The 22,001-nt window shown below is 33.5% G+C and overlaps 1 protein-coding gene across 1 annotated transcript; it reads left to right on the top strand.

Moving 5' to 3' along the window:
* Window positions 1–2,610: 2,610 nt before the first annotated feature.
* On the top strand, window positions 2,611–5,068 carry LOC117691744 (uncharacterized). The gene is made up of 4 exons (XM_034478406.2): window positions 2,611–2,749; window positions 3,611–3,745; window positions 4,601–4,691; window positions 4,780–5,068. The coding sequence occupies exons 2-4, from the start codon at window positions 3,646–3,648 to the stop codon at window positions 4,982–4,984; spliced, it is 396 nt and encodes a 131-aa protein (XP_034334297.2). The 5' UTR covers window positions 2,611–2,749; window positions 3,611–3,645; the 3' UTR covers window positions 4,985–5,068.
* The last annotated feature ends 16,933 nt before the right edge of the window (window positions 5,069–22,001 follow it).

Here is a 22,001-nt window from a genome sequence, read left to right as displayed (position 1 = left end):
GAAGTAGACCATGGGCCTCTTGTTTATTTATCTTTCACTTAATAACCATAGAAAACTATAATTATGATGAGATACCGGCATTTGCTATTTGATATTCTCGCGATATGTAGCAAAACGGCGAAATCGTTGTGTTAACAAGGAATCTACAGCAAACAAAATCTATAAAATGCAGTCCCTAAATCTAAATAATTAAAAAAATTTAAACAAGAGGCCCAGGGGCCACATCGCTCACCTGAGCAACAATTGCTTTAATTCTGTTCAAATTAGCATAACAGTGTCAAAATATCTTGACAACTAAGTACAGTAGATCTTGCTTAAAAAAAATTGAAAATCTGCCAATTTTTATTTACCTCTATTTTTTTGGTAAGCCCCTTTTGTTGTTGTACCTGTAAGAAGATTTTTCTCTATTCTTATATACCCCCCCCCCCCCCCCCATTTGTTGGCCCCACTTTTCTCTAGGGAATCATGGTTTCATCAAACATAATCTTGTGCTTTCACACTAAGTACTGAGTTTTTGACCAAAAACTTTGCCAGAATATTTTTAAAGATTTTCTCTATATATTCCTATGTAAAAATTCCAACCGTCATCACGGCCCCGCCTTACCACTAGGGACTGTGATTTTGCAAACTTGAATTTACACTACCCGAGGATACCTCTACACAAGTTTAGGCTTTTCTGGCCAAAATAGTCTTTAAAAAGAAGATTTTTAAAGATTTTCTCTATATATTCCTATGTAAAAATTCATTCCCCATTGTGGCCTCACCCCACCCCTAGACTATTATTTAAACAAACTTGAATCTATACGATCTGGGGATGCTTCCATTTAAATTTGGGCTTTCCTGGCCTAATAGTTTTGAGAAGAATTTTAAAAATTTATCCCCCATTGTGGCCCCGCCCTACCCCCAGGGACCATGATTTGAACACACTTGAATCTACATTATCTGAGGATGGTTACACGCCAATTTTAATTTGAGCTTTTCTGGCCTGATAGTTTTTGAGAAGAAGATTTTTAAAGAGTTTCTCAATATATTCCTATGTAAAACTTGATCCCCCTCTTGTGGCCCCTCCCTACCCCCGGGGACCATGATTTGAACAAACTTGAATCTACACTACCTGAGGATGCCTCCATTTTAATTTGAGCTTTTCTGGCCTGATAGTTTTTGAGAAGAAGATTTTTAAAGAGTTTCTCTATATATTCCTATGTAAAAATCCATTCCCCAATTGTGGCCCCACCATACCACCAAGGGCCTGTGATTTGAACAAACTTGAATCTACACTACCTGAGGATGCTTCCACTTTAATTTGAGCTTTTCTGGCCTAATAGTTTTTGAGAAGAAGATTTTTAAAGAGTTTCTCTATATATTCCTATGTAAAATTTGATCCCCCAATTGTGGCCCCACCCTACCCCCGGGGACCATGATTTGAACAAACTTGAATCTACACTATCTGAGGATACTCCTTTTTTAATTTGTGCTTTTCTGGCCTCATAGTTTTTGAGAAGAAGATTTTTAAAGATTTTCTCTATATATTCCTATGTAAAACTTGATCCCCCTCTTGTGGCCCCTCCCTACCCCAGGGGACCATGATTTGAACAAATTTGAATCTACACTACCTACCTGAGGATGCCTCCATACAAGTTTAAGTTTTTCAGGCCGAATAGTTTTTGAGAAGAAGATTTTTGAAAAATACCAACAAATTTTCAATAATACTCAATTATTTCCCCTTTAAAGAGGGCGTGGCCCTACATTTGAACAAACTTGAATCCCCTTTCTCTAGTGGTGCTTTGTGCCAAATTTGGTTGAAATCTGTCCAGTGGTTCTTTAGAAGAAGATGAAAATGTGAAAAGTTTACAACAACGACGACGACAACGACAGTCAACGGACAAATTGTGATCAGAAAAGCTCACTTGAGCCTTTGGCTCAGGTGAGCTAAAAAGTATTATTTTGTTGTTTATATATCAACATTTTTAAATAATTTTATATTAATGAATAATGTGTTATTATGTTGCTTTCGTTTATTTCCGAGTCAGTTTTTCTTTCCATTTTTTAGGAGTAAAATTTCTTGAAAAAGTACATTTAAACTTGAAAGAATGTGTTAAATGTGTGTTGCCGATTGTCTAAAAGACCACGGAACAAGAGTTTGAGTATTTATAGTTTAAAATGATAAAAGATTAACTTTGCAACACCATAACTTGGAACCTCTGCATATCATATGGAACACTATATAACTTGAAAAACAAAGTTATTTTCCATTTGTGGATGCTTTTCTGTATCTCCAAACATGGGGGCTGTTCATATAATGAAAAGATGCGGAAGAAAGGGAAATGTTTCAAACTTTAAACAGACGACAAACAAGGAAAAAAACAAATAACCTAAATTAAGAATATACACGGAAGTCAATACATCAATAAATGATTTTACAATTGACATTATAAATACAATGCTGTTAGCTATGAAATATAAAATCAACATGCCAATTGAATTTGTAAATACAACTATACCATTTACATTAATGTTATTTTTGGTAACGAGAGAGAGATCGTCAATTACTTTTATTTTTTTATTGTTTATTTTAATTCAAACAATTAATAATTTCCGCAAATTATCAACTTCCCTGCAGTTGGGTTAAGTGGATTCTGAGAACACTACAGAACTGGATGAAGGAGGAAGTCATATGTTTTATTTTGACATCTGCCGTTATCGTTTCTTGATTTTGAACAAGCAATTGGCAAGAAATGCGCTGAAACAGGTAAATGTTGCTATATATGATAAGAAAATAATAAGGTTTTGAATCTGTCCATTTTTATTTCCCTTTATAATTTACAACAAATATAGGTGCCTACATGCAGTTGCATTTTGGTCAACGCCAACTGGATTCGATTTGGATGTTAGCTTTTAAAAACTTATTCTATTTCTTTGGTTTACTTTGTAGGTATTAAAAAGGCTTTTTTCTTATTCGTCTGGAAACTTTCTATCGGGAATGATTATTTTATTCTAAGTATTAAAACTAAATTATTGTATAAAATGTTTTAAATTTACTAGTTGTTTGATTAATGGAATACCTTTAAATTAATGATTACATAACGAGACTCTCCCACAGAAAATATCTTTAAATTAATATATTTTTAAATTTGCAAATAAGTTTTCAAATACGAACTTATAGAATAGCGAAAACGTCCAATTCTGTGTAAACTTTTTCATTTTTGATCGCGTACGCGCTTACCGCTTGTTCTATCCTAAACACAAAATCTCGGTAATTTTAACAGTTCTGAACAATTTGCCAATCTGAAACGTAAATATAAGTAATAATAGGCAATGTTAAAAAGTTCAGCTGGGTTTGAACTCGGTACGTGATCTAATCTTTACCTTCGGACTTCACATGGTTTGATCACGTGACGAACCAAGTTTATATCCCAGTGAACTTTTTAAGTTGCTGTTTATTTCTTAAGAAATATTCCTCATGTGACAGTACTATATTACCCGAACGTAAAAACATTTTCCATATTGATTAGAAACACTCAACATAATATTTAAGGCAAGATTGTGATTTCAAAAAAGTTTTCGTTCCCCTAAATGAAGTGATATTATCATTGTCAGTTTACCTTTTCAGGCTGCCAACGAGGCCACACTAGGGTTATTTGAACCATGTCTTGCCCGTCTGGCTATTACGGAGACAACTGCGGGAAGACTTGTGAATGTTCTGCAGACATCTGCAATGCTACTTTTGGGTGTCATGACAGATATGGTATGTGGTATTTCCATTATTGTTTATTTCGTACACTTACTTATTTTTGATACAATTAAATACACTTATTGTATATTGCCAGAGATGAACAATCCAGACTCCTAATAAATATAATTCGATATAAAAGATTTATAATTATAGTAACAAAGAGGATGGAGTAGAGTCGTTGTTAACAAAGATTCATTAAAGGAATGTTATGTTCAGTGTGCTTTACTGTAGATACACGGTAAAATATGAACCCTGTTTGGGCGTAATGAATAAATAATATCAATAATATATTGTTTAACATGTACATCGGTCTGATCTTCCACTAGAAATATAATTATACTTCACAAAATGTGTAGTTACATGTCTACCATGTATGTACATATATAAATGTAACATGTATGAATATAGGCTTGACAAACTAGAATGGAATCACAATAAGTTGGGTCCACTAACTAAATATAAATTTATTTTGTTTTTCAATTATTTGTTTATATAAGATATTAGGATTGGGTAGAAATGTTTACAAACGTTTTAGTTATAACGACTTTAAATGAACAATAAAATAGAGACAAATTCATATGTATATTGTTTCCTGTGCGAAACAAAAGAAATCTACTGAAAAAACAGAAATACAGTCATTAAATCAAAATATTACAAGCGAAATTTGATTTTTGCTCGTTTATTTATTTATTTATTTACTTTTTAAAACTGTAACATAAAAACTACCGTATAAATATAGTCGAACTTTTATCATCCTTAATTGTAAAGTTATAACAATAATAAAGAAGAATTTGCTGTGCCGAAGAAGATACAATGTTCCTTGTAATAATATTTGATAATTGTTTTATATTAATTAATTTTTTTCAGATCTGAATTACTTGAATCCAACAACACTTTCTATTGTCATTCCTACCACCCTTGGACTCATCTGTTTATTTATTCTAATCGCCACCCTCATGTATGTATGATCACAATTCTGTACAGTGCTGTAATCTATAAAAGCCAACTGAAGAAATAATTCGAAATTTGATTATTTTCTTAAACAGGGTACTTAAAATGAGACAGAATGCTCAAAGACCCCAACCCGAATCAATGCAGAATAGCATCAAAACGTATGACGTCACCTCCGGTTCCATTGATACCAGAACTTACAATGATCTTGATTCTCAGGACGATTTTCCACCGCCTCCATATGATGATGAATTCATTGACTGTACAGTGGAAAATAAAGTGTATGAAACATGTACATAATACAGAATAATAACAGTTGATAATGTGTATGCACAACCTGGTGTGTAATTTGACCGACGATGTTAAAAAAATCATCATCCAATGCATATGTTTCTATTTATTGTGATGTTTATTTGTATGAAACAGTTTTGTATCGTCGCTTTAAAGCCACTGTATTCGTTCTTTGTCCTAGGGCTGTATAATAGATGGAACAGCCATAAAACATTTTAATTAGTGCGCTTCTGTGGCTTAACACATAGTGCCAGACAATTTGCCAGGGGAACTCTTTTTTGAAATAGGATAGATATGATTTAACGATTATTTATACATTTCATAAGTTCATATCAAACTGTTAAGAAATTGTTAAGGTAAATTTGAACAATATTAAACCTAACGATAATTTATTCGATTCAACGCGCGTGATGGGGTTTACTTGTGCTCATGTGCCGGATCAGGTTTGGTGTGTGTTACTGAATATTGAATGTCGTAGATTCTCAATGTAAACATTAGGGGAAATTAACATTCAGTGTAAATATTTTGCTGTATATCCGTATAATGATTAAGTACTACGGATAACGAATTTGTAATATACAATGTACATGTTTAATTGTCCCAAAGAATTAAGTTTGCATATTGAAGTATATACATGTAACACTCGATCTGTTAATTTGTTAAAATAGCATAAACAGACCCGTAATGATTTACATCAAACATATAAGAATTTTTTGAGTTTTACTTATCTATAAATGTGATAATTATTGTTATACTGCTTTATTAATGTTATTACTATGTAAATATAATTTTTATCAAGATCTTTAAAATGGTTTTCTCCTTGCATTTTTTGAAATTTAAATTTCAAAGTCGATGACTAGGAAAAGAGAACCTATTTAAGACAATGTTTATTGTTTCAATGAATTTCAAAATTCAATGATTTTTCATAAACTCAATTGCCTGATTAATGCATCCTAAATTTAGTTTAAAAAATAACAATTTGTCTAGTTTAATTAAAACTAAAATCGCCGTTAGAAAAGAGCACTGTACCATTACTTAACTATAAATCAAAGCCTTTAATGGCTTTTAATACAAATACATGTAATACCATGCAGTTGACTTTTCAAAGAATATTGGTGCCTTTCAAAGCTTTCGGAAAATATGTCAGGGTTAAAATGCACAAGTGTTTAAGATTTTTTTAAAATCATAAACAAATACAGTAGCGAATTCAAAAGAGGGAGTCAAAACCCACCGTATTACCTTGCATACAAGTTATTAATAAAACTTAACATTCTCCTTACCCCTAAAAGTTCGTACCAAGTATTTTTGAGTAGGAGAAGGTGAAATCAAAGTACTGAAAGCCAGGCTCTTTTGATGTGTCTTTATGCATATTGTGTAGTAAAGACTGAAAATTTCTCTCTCTCTCTCTCTCTCTCTCTCTCTCTCTCTCTCTCTCTCTCTCTCTCTCTCTCTCTCTCTCTCTCTCATGCTTTTGATGTCGGCAAAGCGTCAGAAAGCGGCCAAATTATGTAAGCGGCTATAAACAAAAATATGTCTGTACAGTGGAAAAAAATTCAACAGTTGCTGCCGTGAATTAATAAGAACACTAAGAAAATAGACAATTCTCTCGGAATTAAAAATAAGACAAGCAAAAAAACCAACACTCTTGACAAAACGTGGCTCTTTGTGTAACTATTTGGTATAGCGGAAGCTTTTACTTTGACGCTGTTCGGTTTTTTGTTTACTTTTGAAGTAGTGCTATTTATAGTAACATTGGCGATTTGCCTGCCTACAGCCAGGACTCTGCTTTCAGCAGAGCCCGGCTAATTAGAGATGACATTTAAGTATGTATGGAGAAATGATTTGTGTCATATCTATACATGCATTGAAATGAATAACTACAAAAAAAAAAACAAAAAAAAACATGTAAAAATATCGACTTCAAAATCTCATGGGAACTTCTGTAACAGCACATTTTTGTTTAAAAATCCAACAACTCATATCTACATTGGAATATTTTCAAGATACATACTGTAAATTGTATGCTTTTTTCAGTTCATTACACGTTAATGCCTTTTTTTAATTTTTATTTATCGATATGTGTATTTGAATTTAATGATAAGGAAGAATGTTTCTGTTGTTTCTAATATCACTCTTCCTGGTTCAGTCAAGAAAGTGAAACGTACAAAGGATAACTTCCTTAAGCTAGTATCACAATAACAGTACTCATGTTCACTTTTGTTGTTTTTAATTAGAAACCAATAGGGAAACGATAACACTATGGGAAGAACCGTCACTAACAGTTAAACAATAGTGAGTTTCTAACATATTTCCTTCCTATTTGAATAAATATTTGAAATTGTTTCAGGCCATGAAATAACTGCCGCAAGAATAGTGTATGTTCGTGACGATGTCAAATTTAAAATCATATTTACAAAATAAACTAGTTGAATTTCAAATCTTTAACCAAAGAACTATCATTAAAAAAAAAATAACTTGTAGTTTACACGTCCATATTTACGATATTTGTCTTTGATTTAAGTGAAACATCAAAAATACTTTTGAACTCTTGGATTAAAATTTATATATTTTCTTTTTACTTTATCCGAATATTTTGTAAATATCTTGTAATATGAAAACAATTTAGATACAAGTTATATCAATCGTGGAGGTTTTAATTTTAATTCTTTAAAGTTCAAGGGGCTAATCTGGATCATTTAGGCTCTTTACTCAGTAAATGGTTGGATGACTAAGAATATAATACTCACAGACGCACTCGTTCAAACGCTTGATAACCTCGTTAATCTTTATTAGATGTAGTATTGTAAAATATCATCATCAATATTTTAAGCAAATTAAAAAAAGAACAATATCATTTATAACTTCTTAAAAACAGGAAATGGAACAGGCGTCACAAGAGCCAAATCGTACATATTACTTGTCTATTAGTTAATGCTTATCAACCTCGTTAAATGTAATTAGATGTAGGTATATCATCATTGGTTCCTAACATAATACATGTACAAACTGTTTTTGTAACTAAATAGTATCTTAAACAGGAAATGAAAGTCAATAATTTAATACTAAGTTACTGTCTGTTCAAATGCTTAAAGCAATATGAGCTGGTTTTTTTTTTAAGAATTGTATTTTGCTGCAAAAACCTGCTAGTATGATAAGTCTGCCTGTAACTTAATCTTTTATGATAAATAAGATTTGAAAAAAATCATTAATTTTGGTTAGGAGAAAGATTTTACTTATAAAGAATATATAGCAGATCAATTTTTGTACAGGGCGACAATAATTCAATTTCGCTCAAATTAAGGCTCCTTAATGGCTTTTCCAACAAAAACAGAGCTAACAAAAATTTAAAAACCATGATATTGTTTGTCATTTTAGTAGAAAATAACATTTTCTTTTAAAAAAAAAAATCAACATGAAATTTGCAGCTCATATTGCTTTAATCTCTAATTTAATAATGTATAACAATTCAAACCAAGGTACGATAATACAAACTGTATTGTAACTAATTAGTATTTTAAAAAGGAAATGAAAGTCAATAATTTAATACTAAGTTACTGTCTGTTCAAATGCTTAATCTCTAATTTAATTAAGTGTGACAATTCAAACCAAGGTAAGTTACACGTATCATTACATTGTAGTTCCAAGCACATCACGATATGTTAATGTTATCTATAACGTCTTTCAAAACAGAAAGAGAAGCATTCAACAAAATGCAGAAATTGAAAACTATCACATTTCAATTTTTGAAAAAGAAAACATAAATAAAACAACGAATCTAGGAAACATGCGTTTCCTCCCCCTTTTTTGGCTTTTGTTTTTTTGTTTGTTTGTTTTGGTTTTTCTTTTGGTTTTAATTTTATTTCTGTTTCTTTAAAATAAAAATATAACCACTGAGGGTCGCGTATTGCAAGGAATCTAATGAAAAACGATCATCAATATCGGAGAGATTTCACTTGTAATTTTGAGCTCTATTTGTCTATATTTGTATTTTTACAAACAAATCGTTAGAATATAAGAGACTCCATCTGTTATACGCATATTACAATCAATTAGTATTATTTATAAATTAATTCCACATATTTCCGAGATGAAATTGAAGCACGTGTACATTACTTTTGTCCACTTGTCCATATTTTTATCTGTTTAAGTTTAAAATTAATCGTAATTTTTTAATGATAGTACATTTTCCCCCTGTTAAAATAGACTGAAGTAGATACTTCAACTTGTAGTAATTCAGCATGTAATAACCATGTGATGTAATATTATCAAAATTCATAAAAAAAAATGCATGGGCTAAATTGCACGTAAGTCATCACTATAGCCGTCAACTGCTGTTACTCGTGATGCCAATGTTTTTTTTTTCAATAAACATTCTCTTTTCGCTAAGCTTCCTTCTCTTCCATAGCCATTTACTGCAGACTTTTCTCACTGCAATAGATGAAATCCTTTCCTTGATTCCGATGGGTTTCTTCTCCTTTACAGTTTTTTTTCCAGTTTTTATGGTATACGAGGCCTCTCATCATACTGTTCGACTGGCCATATGTTTTTGATAATGAAGCAAGAAAAAAAAATTCAAAAAACCATTAGGTTTTTAATACAATAATTTTAATAATATTAATAATTCTGGAAATTTAGAGGCATTAAAAACTGAATATTTTTGTCTAAGAAACTCAGAAATATAATCCAAGTCTACTTGAAAGTGATTGCTAAGAAAGGTATAAAATAGCGAGAGTATTGCGTGATAAATGGGTAAATCGAGTGAAAGGCTGGGATATCCTAAAAATGTTGATCGGTAATTTCTTTTTTATCATATTTATCTAGTTTATATATCTGCGTGTACTAATTCTTAGACAAAAACTGAGTAAGATTTTCATTGCTTCGTACAATTCTTTTTATTCCAGTACCAAGCTGTAAAAGTAATGGACGCATATAGCCGATCTATAAAAGCTGGACTCAAAAAGCTACAAACCTAACCATCAGAAGATCCCGGAAAACTTTATTAGGACAAGCACTCAAATTATTATTAATAATTTTGTGTATATGATGCATTAAACTACTAGAACCTCGGAAGATAAAAGACGGGTATAAACCCGCCTATATTAGTATTAACTAAACGCTACAAAAGTACTGATCAGAAGTACTTCAGGGATTACAATAAAACCCGTGCGCATTATTTCTTCTGAATAAGTAACAATATTCATAATAGAACCTAGAAATAAAACCAACCTATTCAAGAAAACAAATTCCAAGAGCTCAATCAGTTAGCAATCCTTTTTAGATTATTTTTTTATGTTAATCGAAACATTAAACACACCACTATAATCAGGAATAAAATCAATGCGTATCAGGATAAAGCAATATCAGACAGTTAAATTCCCAAAGGAAATGGTACCAAAAAACGGCAATTAATGACGAAATCGGATACTTATCTTTTTATAATCTCTGTCTATATGGGACTCACTTTCCGATTAGAGCATTAGATGGAAATAACCAATTTGACATTTGCGACTCATTTAAGACCTTAATAAAACCTACTAAAGACTAACGACTCAGGAGTAATCAGGTAAGCGATGCCGATCGTCTCTGATTATTGAATTAAAGACCAATTTTATAGATTATACATACTTGAATCTAGAGAATAAATGTCGACAAAACGACCCCTTCTTAAAACGTTTCAGATGATAAAAAAAAAATGTACGATTTCGAATGAAGAAAATTACTCCGTATTTCGTCTTTGTCTTCTATTCCCCTGTGTAATTTTGTATACGGGGTTAATGTTGCTCCAATGTTTTTAATCTTTAGCTTTCTCCCTTCTGCACTTGCGAACGATTTTGCATAGTTTGCACAGTCACAGTTATACAAAATTGTGTGTTTTAATTTCGCCAGTTTTAAATTTGCCCGGTGAAAACGAGGGCAAAAGTAAAAAAAAAAAGGGCTTATGTTTCCCCGTGAACAGTAGTTATATTTTTGATTCCAAAGATCTTGTCGAGTAGAATGTTGTGTCAATAAACAGCAAATACTGTATAAATTCATAAAAGTTATATCCTTTTAAATTATTTTTTACACCACAGGATTCTTTTCACAATAAGATAAAAACATTTAAGGGCGACAATTCTCCATATATCTATTTTATGTTATTTGTTTAACATATAGAATATTATATAGAATTTTACATTTGTACACAAAAGCTTCGAAAAAAAGCGTATTTCTAGGAATTTTGTACAAACATATATATAATGCATACAGAGAAATCTTCACTCCCGTTTTACCCCCCCCCCCCCTTTAGCCCTCGTTGTTAGCGTCCGAATTTAATACTGGGCGAACTCCACTGCCTCAAAGAATCACTCCTTAAACTCACAGGTATCTTTGCGAAATCAAGACGAGGCGAAACTGTTAGCAATCGTAAACGGGCGAAATTTACAAGGGCGAAACTGACCCTGTATACAGTATATATATAAGGAATAAGGAATCATTCTTTGAGTATAATGAGGTGATAATTTTGATAGGGCGTCGTCAAATCCAATAAAACCCGAAGGGCTTTATGATCATGATGGATTTGACCACGCTCCGACCGAAAGTATCACCTCATTATATATAAAGAATGATTCCCTATTACTTATATTTATATTATTTTTAATTTCTACACTTGAAAACAACATTTTAAAACTACAATGTACTATATTTTTCTTGTAGCACATGCTATGTATAACTACGCGGCGCAGCCAATACCTTTTTTCGGTTATGCTATAAGACACGCCCATTTAGTGTCACTCATCTTTTATGAAATATTTTATGAAATAATTGGGCTATAGGCTTCAAAATTTATTCGTAATGTTATCACAGACAAAGACAGTTAAAAATGTAAATACAATTATTTATTTCGGAATGAAGTGTTGTAGGCTCCGGTTCCGGCATCCGGTTTTCATTTGATTAAGCAAACATGTGGATAATTGAAAAACTACGTAAAGTAACATTAGTAAAAAACATGAAATAATTCCAAAATTCAAGCAAACAATTATCAAAAACAATATGAACCGTTTTCCCTCAAAAGGGACCTAAACTCACATGCATTTTAGTGTCCAACAAACAATTCAACTACTGAAAGTTGAAAAATGACGAATTCTAACGCTAGTTTTATTTCCCCCTTGAACAGTAGATATTAGACATGCTTTTTAAAAAAAAATAAAATTGAAATACTGTAAATGAAATAAATCTTAATTAAACAATCATGCAGCAACAATACTCTAATTTTTTGGTAGCAGATTAACATTGGAAAATAGTCAAAATAAATCCAGACGAATTAAATTTCCCCCAAAGACCCCGACAAATCCAATATAAGATGGCAAAATCGGACAGCTACACTGCACATGTATCAATTTGGCAATCTCTATCGATTCGGTCGGGATTCCGTATTCGATTAGAGCTTAAAGAGAGGAGCCATAGCGTGAATGCACGACTCCTTGAAGACCAAATTAAAATCGTTGTAAGACTAACGACTTCGGAGTAATCAGGTAAGCAGTACCGGCAGTTTCTGAATATTGAATTATATATCCATTACGAGGAAACTATAGAGACTTGAATTTAAAAATAATAAATAAACGTTGACACGGCATTCCCTAATTAAGAATCAGAAAGGGCAAATGAATGCATAGTAACGAAAGATAAGGTTTTTGTATATTTTAACTTACAAATTATTCACGCACTGGAAATGCTAAGAGAATTCGGGAGGTTTACTGTCTTAATGAATTTGCGATTGCCTCCTCTGTAAGTCGCAAGGGATAACTATTTCATATCAGTTCTTCTTTGGGGGTTCCAAAGATTCTGTTGGGGAAAATACATAGCCTCAAAAGCATACTTATTCGAATGAATAAGTACTGATATGAATAAACCGACGCGCTGTAAAATGGTTTCCTGTCCTTTCCATTCTATTGCAATTTAAATTTTGACTTTAAAAAACGTAAATACAAATATATATTCATCTGCAGTCCTTTTTAACGCAGTATACGAATTTTTAAAATTCGTTTTAAAATATTTCAAATGTGATCGCTGTTGAAATTTGAAATGCAGTTTTTAATTTTCAATTCTTATCTAAACTTGAATCATTATTTATCTAGATTGAATACTAGTATTATAGTAGTATACTATGATCAAAATTAATCAGATCAAATGTCCCATTGTAAATTATACTCTAAAACAATAACCGGTTAGGTACAATGCAATTTCGAAGACATTTGTCGTCTGGCAAAGAAAATATCTTTGTCGCGAAATAAAGCTTGGTAATGTCTTTTAGAAAACAATTATTTAGATTCTTTATTTTTAAATCTGTGTAAGAAATTTCAGAACATCGAAAACGATCGGAGACAACATCAAAATAGGGAGGAGCGGAAACGCGGTAGCAGGTACCGCAGAAGACACCTTATCACCCCGAGGACGGGACTGCTTCACGTATTCGGGGCGGCCTGCGATTTTGATGTTTTGTATCAAATCTCAACAGAATATAAAATCGCGATCAGCAATTGTTCTGTCATAAATTATATTTAGTTTAAAACTGTCTGAAAAAAAGAGGAAGTTTTTTTAAAATTCGCTAGGGTTGCCTCTCGCGATTTCACGCGAAAACTATTTCCTCGCGTTTAATTAGAAATCTACATTAACAACATGGCTTCATTGAACATGCATGCTACACAATGTACATAAATCCCTATCAAAGATATATCAGTATTACAAAAATCGATAATAAATCAATTATTATCAATATAAAGGTCAGAACTATTCAGGACATCAGCTAACGTTACATGTAGAAATTTTTCCCCCCAAAAGACTATAGTCTGTGTGCTGCCTGTTTTCCGACAGTCCCGTTTTTTATCTACATGTACATTGTGTTAGGAAATGTCAGTAGTAAAATATAATTTTTTTTAATAATCAAAATTAAAAATTTGTAGTTGACAACGAGAATGAGTTTCGCAAGGTGAGAGTTCAATCATAAACCCCGAGAGCTGATGAATTTTGAATACCAAAATACGTATACTTGTATGCAATTTTAGTAAGAAGTTACTATTCGTGCTGCAAACCTATTGCATCAATACTTAATAAAACACACGGCTATTGCCAACATCTATGAAGATAGCTTCCTAAATCATCAGCAACTAGTCACAGCCAAATCGTCTTCATTATATGGTCCAGACGAATTCACACCTCAACAAACGAGGTGAATATTGGGAATCGCTAGGTCGTTAGCTATCGAGGGATGCAGGCATTATTTAATGGCCAGAGCAAAAATATGGTAGTCCATATCTTGAGATGTGAAGGTTCATCTAGTTTTTGGTTCAAATACACTCCAACAAATGATTTAAGAAGAAAGCTGGATGATCAACAAATTAAGCCTCAGATCTGCATAAATTTTCAAGATATGATTTTTTTTATCTATAAACTATTCTTTAGTAAAGATAGAATCAATATATGTTACCGTTTGAATGAGGGTATTTCCGATATTTTCATATAGAGTTCTTCTTATAAAGGAGATCAAAACAGTCTAAAAATGGCCACGGCCATCGAGCCCGCTTTATGTCTAAACGTCTCCATAAAAAAATCAGCGTTTTGTAGAGCAATATTGTACACCCTATCTTTGGCGAGTCATAATTAATAATTGATATTTACATAATTATGTATGATGATACTGATGCCTTGTTTAAACATTTAACTAGTTCTCAAAATTTGCTATACTGGATATTCTTTAACTTGGCAACACCTTCAGAAACATGCTTCAGTTGTACTATAACAACCTTTGGTTTTAGATATTTGCAGTTTCTGGAATAGAGCAGTTATTGCAGTTTGATTATAACTGGAATTAACCGCCTTGATAGTGTGTGGAACTTGCTGAGAGTGAAGCGGTCCTTTTCTGTTCTAGTCAGTCCTTACAGTTTCATACACCCTGGATGTTGTAATCAAAGAGATCAAAATATTGCAAAAAAGGTAATCAGCGCTGTCATCTTTCATCTCTGCACACGCCAGGTGATCAGACGACAATTTTTTATTTTCATTAATATGCATTTTTTGCATGGGGTGCATTCGTGTCGGAAAATAAAACTAATGTAAAAACGTACCTTTGGTACCAATGTTTGAATTTTTATTTAATATTTTTTCCGAGAGGGGGTAGAAGTTTGCAAAAGTAGAGGAAATATCCGGAAAAGTCAAAACCGATATAGGTTTCGGCAGTTAGCATTATCAAGTCCACTTCTTGTTTTACCAAAATAGCCCACACCAGAAAACACACAAAACTCGGGAAATTGCTAGGCCATTTGTAGTACTTTCTGACCCTAGTTCTTTAATAAATATATAATATGTTGCTTTATTAAATGTCGTTTCATACAGTTTGGCCGAATCATGTGACGCAAGTGTTATTTAACTCCGCGAATCCCTGCACAGATATTCGCAGCTTATTAACATTTTAAGTAGTTGTTAAGTAGATTTGCGAACAAATAATAAAGAGAATCTTATTAGCTGCATGGTCACATGATATCAAACTCAATACACTCTCATCCGATAGGAAAAGGTTATTATTTTTGCAATAGATCTCCTTATTTACTTCAGGGTCTGAAACTGATGCAGGCATAAGTTGTTCAGTGCTAGTAATGCCTGTGGTAATCTTCATACGCGACGGAATCGGGGGGGGGGGGGGGGGGCTTAGCCCCGCTCATTTTTTTTTGCAAAGTTATAATTTTTTTGATTTTTTTTAAGCTTGTCAAGATTTTTTATGTCTGCCCCCCCCAACCACTTTCAATTTGCTCCCGACGCCACCGATCTTTATCTTGCACTGAGAGAGGTACTCTAGTGTTTAACTCAATTGCACTGTACATACCACTGAATAATTTAATACCCAAACGTCTCCATAATTATAATGATCGGCGTTTTGGAGGGTCATCATTCATTGTTGATATTTATAGATGTAGTATGATGATACTGATGTCTAGTAGAGGCATGTAATTATTTCTCAATAATTCTTTTACTAAATATTCTTCAGCATGCCAACACCTTCAGACACATAACATAACTACCTTTAGTTGTAGATGGTTGTACTGGAATAGGGCAGTTACTGCAACTTTTTACGAGTTTTAGTCTCTCTTGAAACTGGAACTAACCGCCTTGATAGTTAGTTTGCGGAAATTGCTGAAATAAAGGGATTCTTTTTTTCCAATCAGTCTTTACATTTTAATTTTGTAATTGAAATATATAATATGTTGGTTTAATAAATACCATCTTCTACAATTTGGCCGGATCATGTGACACATTTGTTATTTAGATCCACGAATCCCTGCACAAGTTCATGTATTTAACTGGAGCTAATTAAACATTCTGATTCGTTGTTAAACTTCAGATTTCCGAACAAATGATATAGAGTTTCTTTTTAGCTCTATGGTCATATGACATCAAGCTCAAAAACACTCTCAGCCCGGCGATGGGAAAAGGATATTATAGTTGCAATATTGATCGTACATGTACATGTATATGTTGACTTCGAAACAGCTGACGAATGTATTTATATAAGTATTCAATCGATGAAAAAAATGACAATAACAAACCCTGAACCATCTCAAAAATCCATAAAACAAAATACAAATTCAAAGCAGAGCAACACGGACCTCCAAACAGATAGAGGTAGGATCAGGTGCCTAGGAGGAGTGAGCATCCTCTGCTGACCGGTCGCACCCGCCGTGTGCTCCTTGTCACAATTAGGCATGTCATGATCGATGTAAATGTCAATATCGGGAAAAATGTCATGAAAAAACGAAACGTTGATGATTTTGTTGGTTTGTGATGGTCAAAATACAAACCTTGAGCAAACACGGACCTTCATTACATTGGAGGTAGGATGAATGAGCATCCTCTGCTGACCGGTCACACCCACCGTGTGCCCTTTGTCGTAATCGGGAAAACCCCCGGAAAAGTCCGTAGACAATTAGGTGATTAATTATGGTCTAACAATTAGTATGAAAAATCGATATTTCCCACCCTGATTGAAACTTTGAATTGATGGTTTCGTGTTCTGGTAAAAATTAATTATCAACTCTAAGATAATAGGATGGCAATCACTAGATCATCAGGAAATATTTCATATTGAAGAAAATGAATTATTTTCGATTCAACTAAAAGAAAGTGAAGAAATATATATTTTATAGGAATTTATCTTTTTTATTTTCTTTGTTAACGACACTTTCATGTACCTCATCGAGAAAAGTCACCCACATTTTTATAAATATCAAGACACTCGGTGAAGCTTATATCTCCTTGTTATCGAAAAAATGTGTTTTATATATAAAATTAAAGCGCGGCAATCTAAAAGCAGCAATGGATAATTAAACTGGGTCTCGATATCTAAGCTGCCGATATGATGATATGGTATGGATACATGTGTATGGTTACATGAAGAGCTTTACTATTTTTCTGTTAAGGTCCTGAAGGCTTCATCTTCAAAAATGAAAATTATTTAATATTTATTGATACCTCCTTACTAAATCTGACTTTAAGGTCAATAACCTTCCATCATTCGGTAAACATCAGCTGATTCCATCGGTCACATAATGGTCACCATCTACATGTAGTATAACTTGGGTATTTACATGACGATAACGAATAAGTCAAATTGGACAATGACCACATTATAAGCAGGCAAATTTTAGATGATACAGTATATCTGATCATTTTCGCGATGATCTAATTTTCGCTTTGTTCGCGATCTCTTTAGAATGCCAATAATTAATTCGTAGAAATTGTATCCTGTAGCATTTTCTATAAAAAAAAGTTTTGAATCGCAAAATATGACAATCGCATATCAAAAATGTTAAAGATTTTCCCCATTTTCGCATATTTTGTGACACGCGAAAAAACCCCGGATAATCGGTATAATGAATGGAATCAATGAATGAAAGTAGAAACATTTTAACAAGAGCTTGGACTTTGGGTAGTTATGTCAAACAGCAATGTGACGTAGGCCTGTCAATTTCATTGCTGGCCACTTAGCCAAGACTCTGTGAAATCAACAAGATTTGTCTGGCTTTTGAGCTAAGACTACGCAATCTGTGTATATTCTACTTGAAACAAGCGTCATTTAAACTCGTTTTGATGCAAGAAATAGATTGTTAGGTCCTATCGAAAGTCCAAGGTCTTTTTAAAATGGTTCTAGGAATAAAAATTAAGAATAACCCAAAAGATAACGTCCCTCATGCATTCGAATTGACGATCGGTGTTCGAAAGCAGATCTTTAAAGAGAAATAAAAAGCAATTTGAAGAGGGTGTAACCAAGAAAGAGACGTAAGATTACACAGCACTTTACGCCACAACGTCTATTTGTAAGTCTTGCGATATCAGTCTTTATAGCACGAGTCTCGGTTTTCTTTGGACGTGACATCTAATTACGTGTGAAAATAGTATACAATATTTAAAAATAACGTATGAATGACGTCAAGTGCTGAATTTTTATTTACAAAACATTTTGCTTTGCATTCCAGAGAGTTCATTTCTTTGACACCCCCGCCCCCACCAAGAATTTTTTTTAAAAAGTTTGTTATTTAAATTTTACTTTGAAACTAAAAAGTTGATAATTTCTATTTATTTCTTTTTTAATCATTTTTATACGAAATTTTGAAACTACAAAGATGTGATGTGAAATAGTTGAAATGACTATACAAAATCTACAATCAGTACTAACAAAACGAATTACATTTGTTATGTGAAATAATGCAAACATATATTTTGAACATCAAACATAGATTTTGAACACCGACAGTCTTGCCAATGAATGTAGTACTTTATGTACTGGTAAATTCATGTCCTTTCGTCAATCAAACTGCGTTTTATCGTGGTTGGCTTTAATGACAATCAAACAATTTGATAAGCGTCTTGATAAATACAAAAAAAAAGAAAAAAAAACCCCCACAGAACTGTGAAATTTTTAAACGCGGAATTTCAATGGAAGAATAATTAGAAGTAATGTAAACGTTATATTAATTTCACTTGGATATCTAAGAAGTCTACACAAAAAGATACACTGCCGCCTAATTAACTCTCTCTCTCTCTCTCTCTCTCTCTCTCTCTCTCTCTCTCTCTCTCTCTCTCTCTCTCTCTCTCTCTCTCTCTCTCTCTCTCTCTCTCTCTCTCTCTCTCTCTCATAGGCATATACTGTAATCGTAGTACATTTAGCTGTATATCTTAAAGCTAATTTGTTTTGAATATCAATTTCCGCTTTCGCACAATAAATAAAATACGTTAACATCATAATATCGTTCTTGAAGCCCTGCCTATAAACTTCATTAGTTGTAACAGTGCGGTTATGAAGGAGATCAGTATCGCGGTGTTATATTAGACTGACACTTAGCTTACTCATGCGCAGATTTTTATTCCGGGGGTGAGTGGGGGCAGGAGACCAACGGTTATTGGTAATTTGAGTTCGCTAGGGGGGGGGGGGGGGTCCAAGGCATACTTTTTTTTTTATATAATGCAATTGAAAACAATTTGAATTTTGCAGGGGGGGGGGGGTCTGGACCCCCTGATCCACCCCCCTGTAGATCCGCACATGGCTTACTCGTATCGGACAGATAAAGGTAACGCTTCGACATATCAGGATCAGGGGGATGGGGTCTCACCAGTGTTTCACCAGACATATTTTTTATCTAAAAATTAATTTGATAAACAAATTAAACATTAATCGAATGCAAAAGTGCTTTTTATGATAATATGTGACTGAGCTAAAATAATTTTGTAAACAATATAGATACAGTTTAAGGTGGAGTGTGACATTACCCAGAACCAAACCTTAACAAGAGTTCTAAGTTTAAACTGAGCTACGTTGTTCGGAACGGGTACGCGCCTGTTATCCCGTCTATCAAGTCCTTTGTAGTGGACAAATCGCAAATATGGATGACTGGGTAGTCTGTCTAGTCTACCGAGCAATCGCATCTTCTCGGGCCTTTCCGGCAGGCTCGGAAAAATACCTCGAATGTATTACCTAGGCGTCCATGACAACCCCCCTTTTTTTTATAGAACTTGATATAAATACAACACATTTCATGATCTGTTGAGATGTGAGCTATACTTCATTAAAGTAAACGATATACACTAAAATATAACACAGAAGCGACATACAAGACTGTCTAGCCGATACTTATTTTAATGGGAAGCGACTCCATTTTGTATAAAATTCTAACATCCGGTGATATTAATACATTCGTGGTGTTTTTCCGAGCCTGCCGGAAAGGCCCGGGGCCGAGAAGTTGCGATTGGTCTACCGAGAACTTGAAACGGTCTCTTGGTTCCAAATGCCACGACCTATATACATCTGTGTAGTAACAGTTGACGGAATTAGTTCAAATGTACTTGTGTTGAGGAAAGGAAGGGAAAAAAGGCGCTGTCACCGCTGACCTTTTACAATGGTATTAAAATCGCTACATGTGGCAAACGGCTAATTATCACTCGGTATGGTAGGCGCATCCTAGAAAGAATAATCTTACTGTGACCAGGCTACGCTCAGGTCACAGTAAGAATTCGTCCCACTTGTAATGTAGCAGCCGCGAAGCGGATCAGCTTCGCGTCGATTTTAAGTCTGTTAAAAATAACCTGCATGGGAAAAACACATTTTTATACATAGCAAACCTTTATGAACATGCATATGTAGTTTAATCCACAAAATATCCATTTAATGAGTCGTACCAAGGCATTTTGTTAAAATACACGTTTGAATTTGCCTGCCATTTTGTCGGAAATCGCACTCGGAATGTCTCGGATTTTATCATTAACATGGCGACCATAAACAGCGAATTTTCAAACGTGATTTTAAAAGTCGCTGTCACCGCTGACCTTTTACAATGGTATTAAAATCGCTACATGTGGCAAACGGCTAATTATCACTCGGTATGGTAGGCGCATCCTAGAAAGAATAATCTTACTGTGACCAGGCTACGCTCAGGTCACAGTAAGAATTCGTCCCACTTGTAATGTAGCAGCCGCGAAGCGGATCAGCTTCGCGTCGATTTTAAGTCTGTTAAAAATAACCTGCATGGGAAAAACACATTTTTATACATAGCAAACCTTTATGAACATGCATATGTAGTTTAATCCACAAAATATCCATTTAATGAGTCGTACCAAGGCATTTTGTTAAAATACACGTTTGAATTTGCCTGCCATTTTGTCGGAAATCGCACTCGGAATGTCTCGGATTTTATCATTAACATGGCGACCATAAACAGCGAATTTTCAAACGTGATTTTAAAAGTGGCAGTGATTTTGTTGCAAAACTGTTAATGTGGTAATATGGGATTATAAAAGAGCAACATTGTAGGTATATGAGACCAATCATGAAAATTTAGGCGAGATACAGTGCGATATAAAAAAAATTTTTTTTGCTACGAAGCGAGTATATAGGACGAATTCTATCGTTTAACCGGGTCCGTAGGACATCTGTCATTATAACGATAGAACACTCTGTCTAGGCGCATCCAAAAGCTGTGAACAAGAGCAAAAGAAAAATTATCTGCGATCAACAAAGACACTTGTCTCTTAGTTTCAGTGAAGAATATAATTTAAGCACAGTGAAGTTTTGATAAACTTCATTCATGCCAATCAAAAGACAATTAAAACTATTCTGAATTCAATTTCAAAACCAATGACCCAGGTGTTCAGTAACCCTACTATTCTTTTTTTATGATATAATCTTGAAGTAAGTTCCTGCCCGGTTGCCTCATATTACCGCCAGATGTACGCCCTTATCAACTGATGCTTTGAAGGTGTGCTTTATTTTTAGAATATTACACGATAAATGATTATATGGGGGAGAACAACAACAATGATGTGGATTTGGAAATGTTCATATGCCGACGAGGAAATCTTTTAATCGCATACACATAAAACGAATTAAGCCGGCGTGGAGAAATACATTTCATCTTCTGTTGATGACGGCCCGAAATGACGAGAATACTTCAACATTTAGATTCCCAGATGTTGACAAGTATACCAGTTTTCTCCCTATAAACAAGAT

This window comes from Magallana gigas, chromosome 9, assembly GCF_963853765.1.
Source record: "Magallana gigas chromosome 9, xbMagGiga1.1, whole genome shotgun sequence".
In the NCBI taxonomy this organism is placed as follows: Eukaryota; Metazoa; Mollusca; class Bivalvia; order Ostreida; family Ostreidae; genus Magallana; species Magallana gigas.
This window is presented reverse-complemented; position numbering and strand designations above follow the sequence as displayed.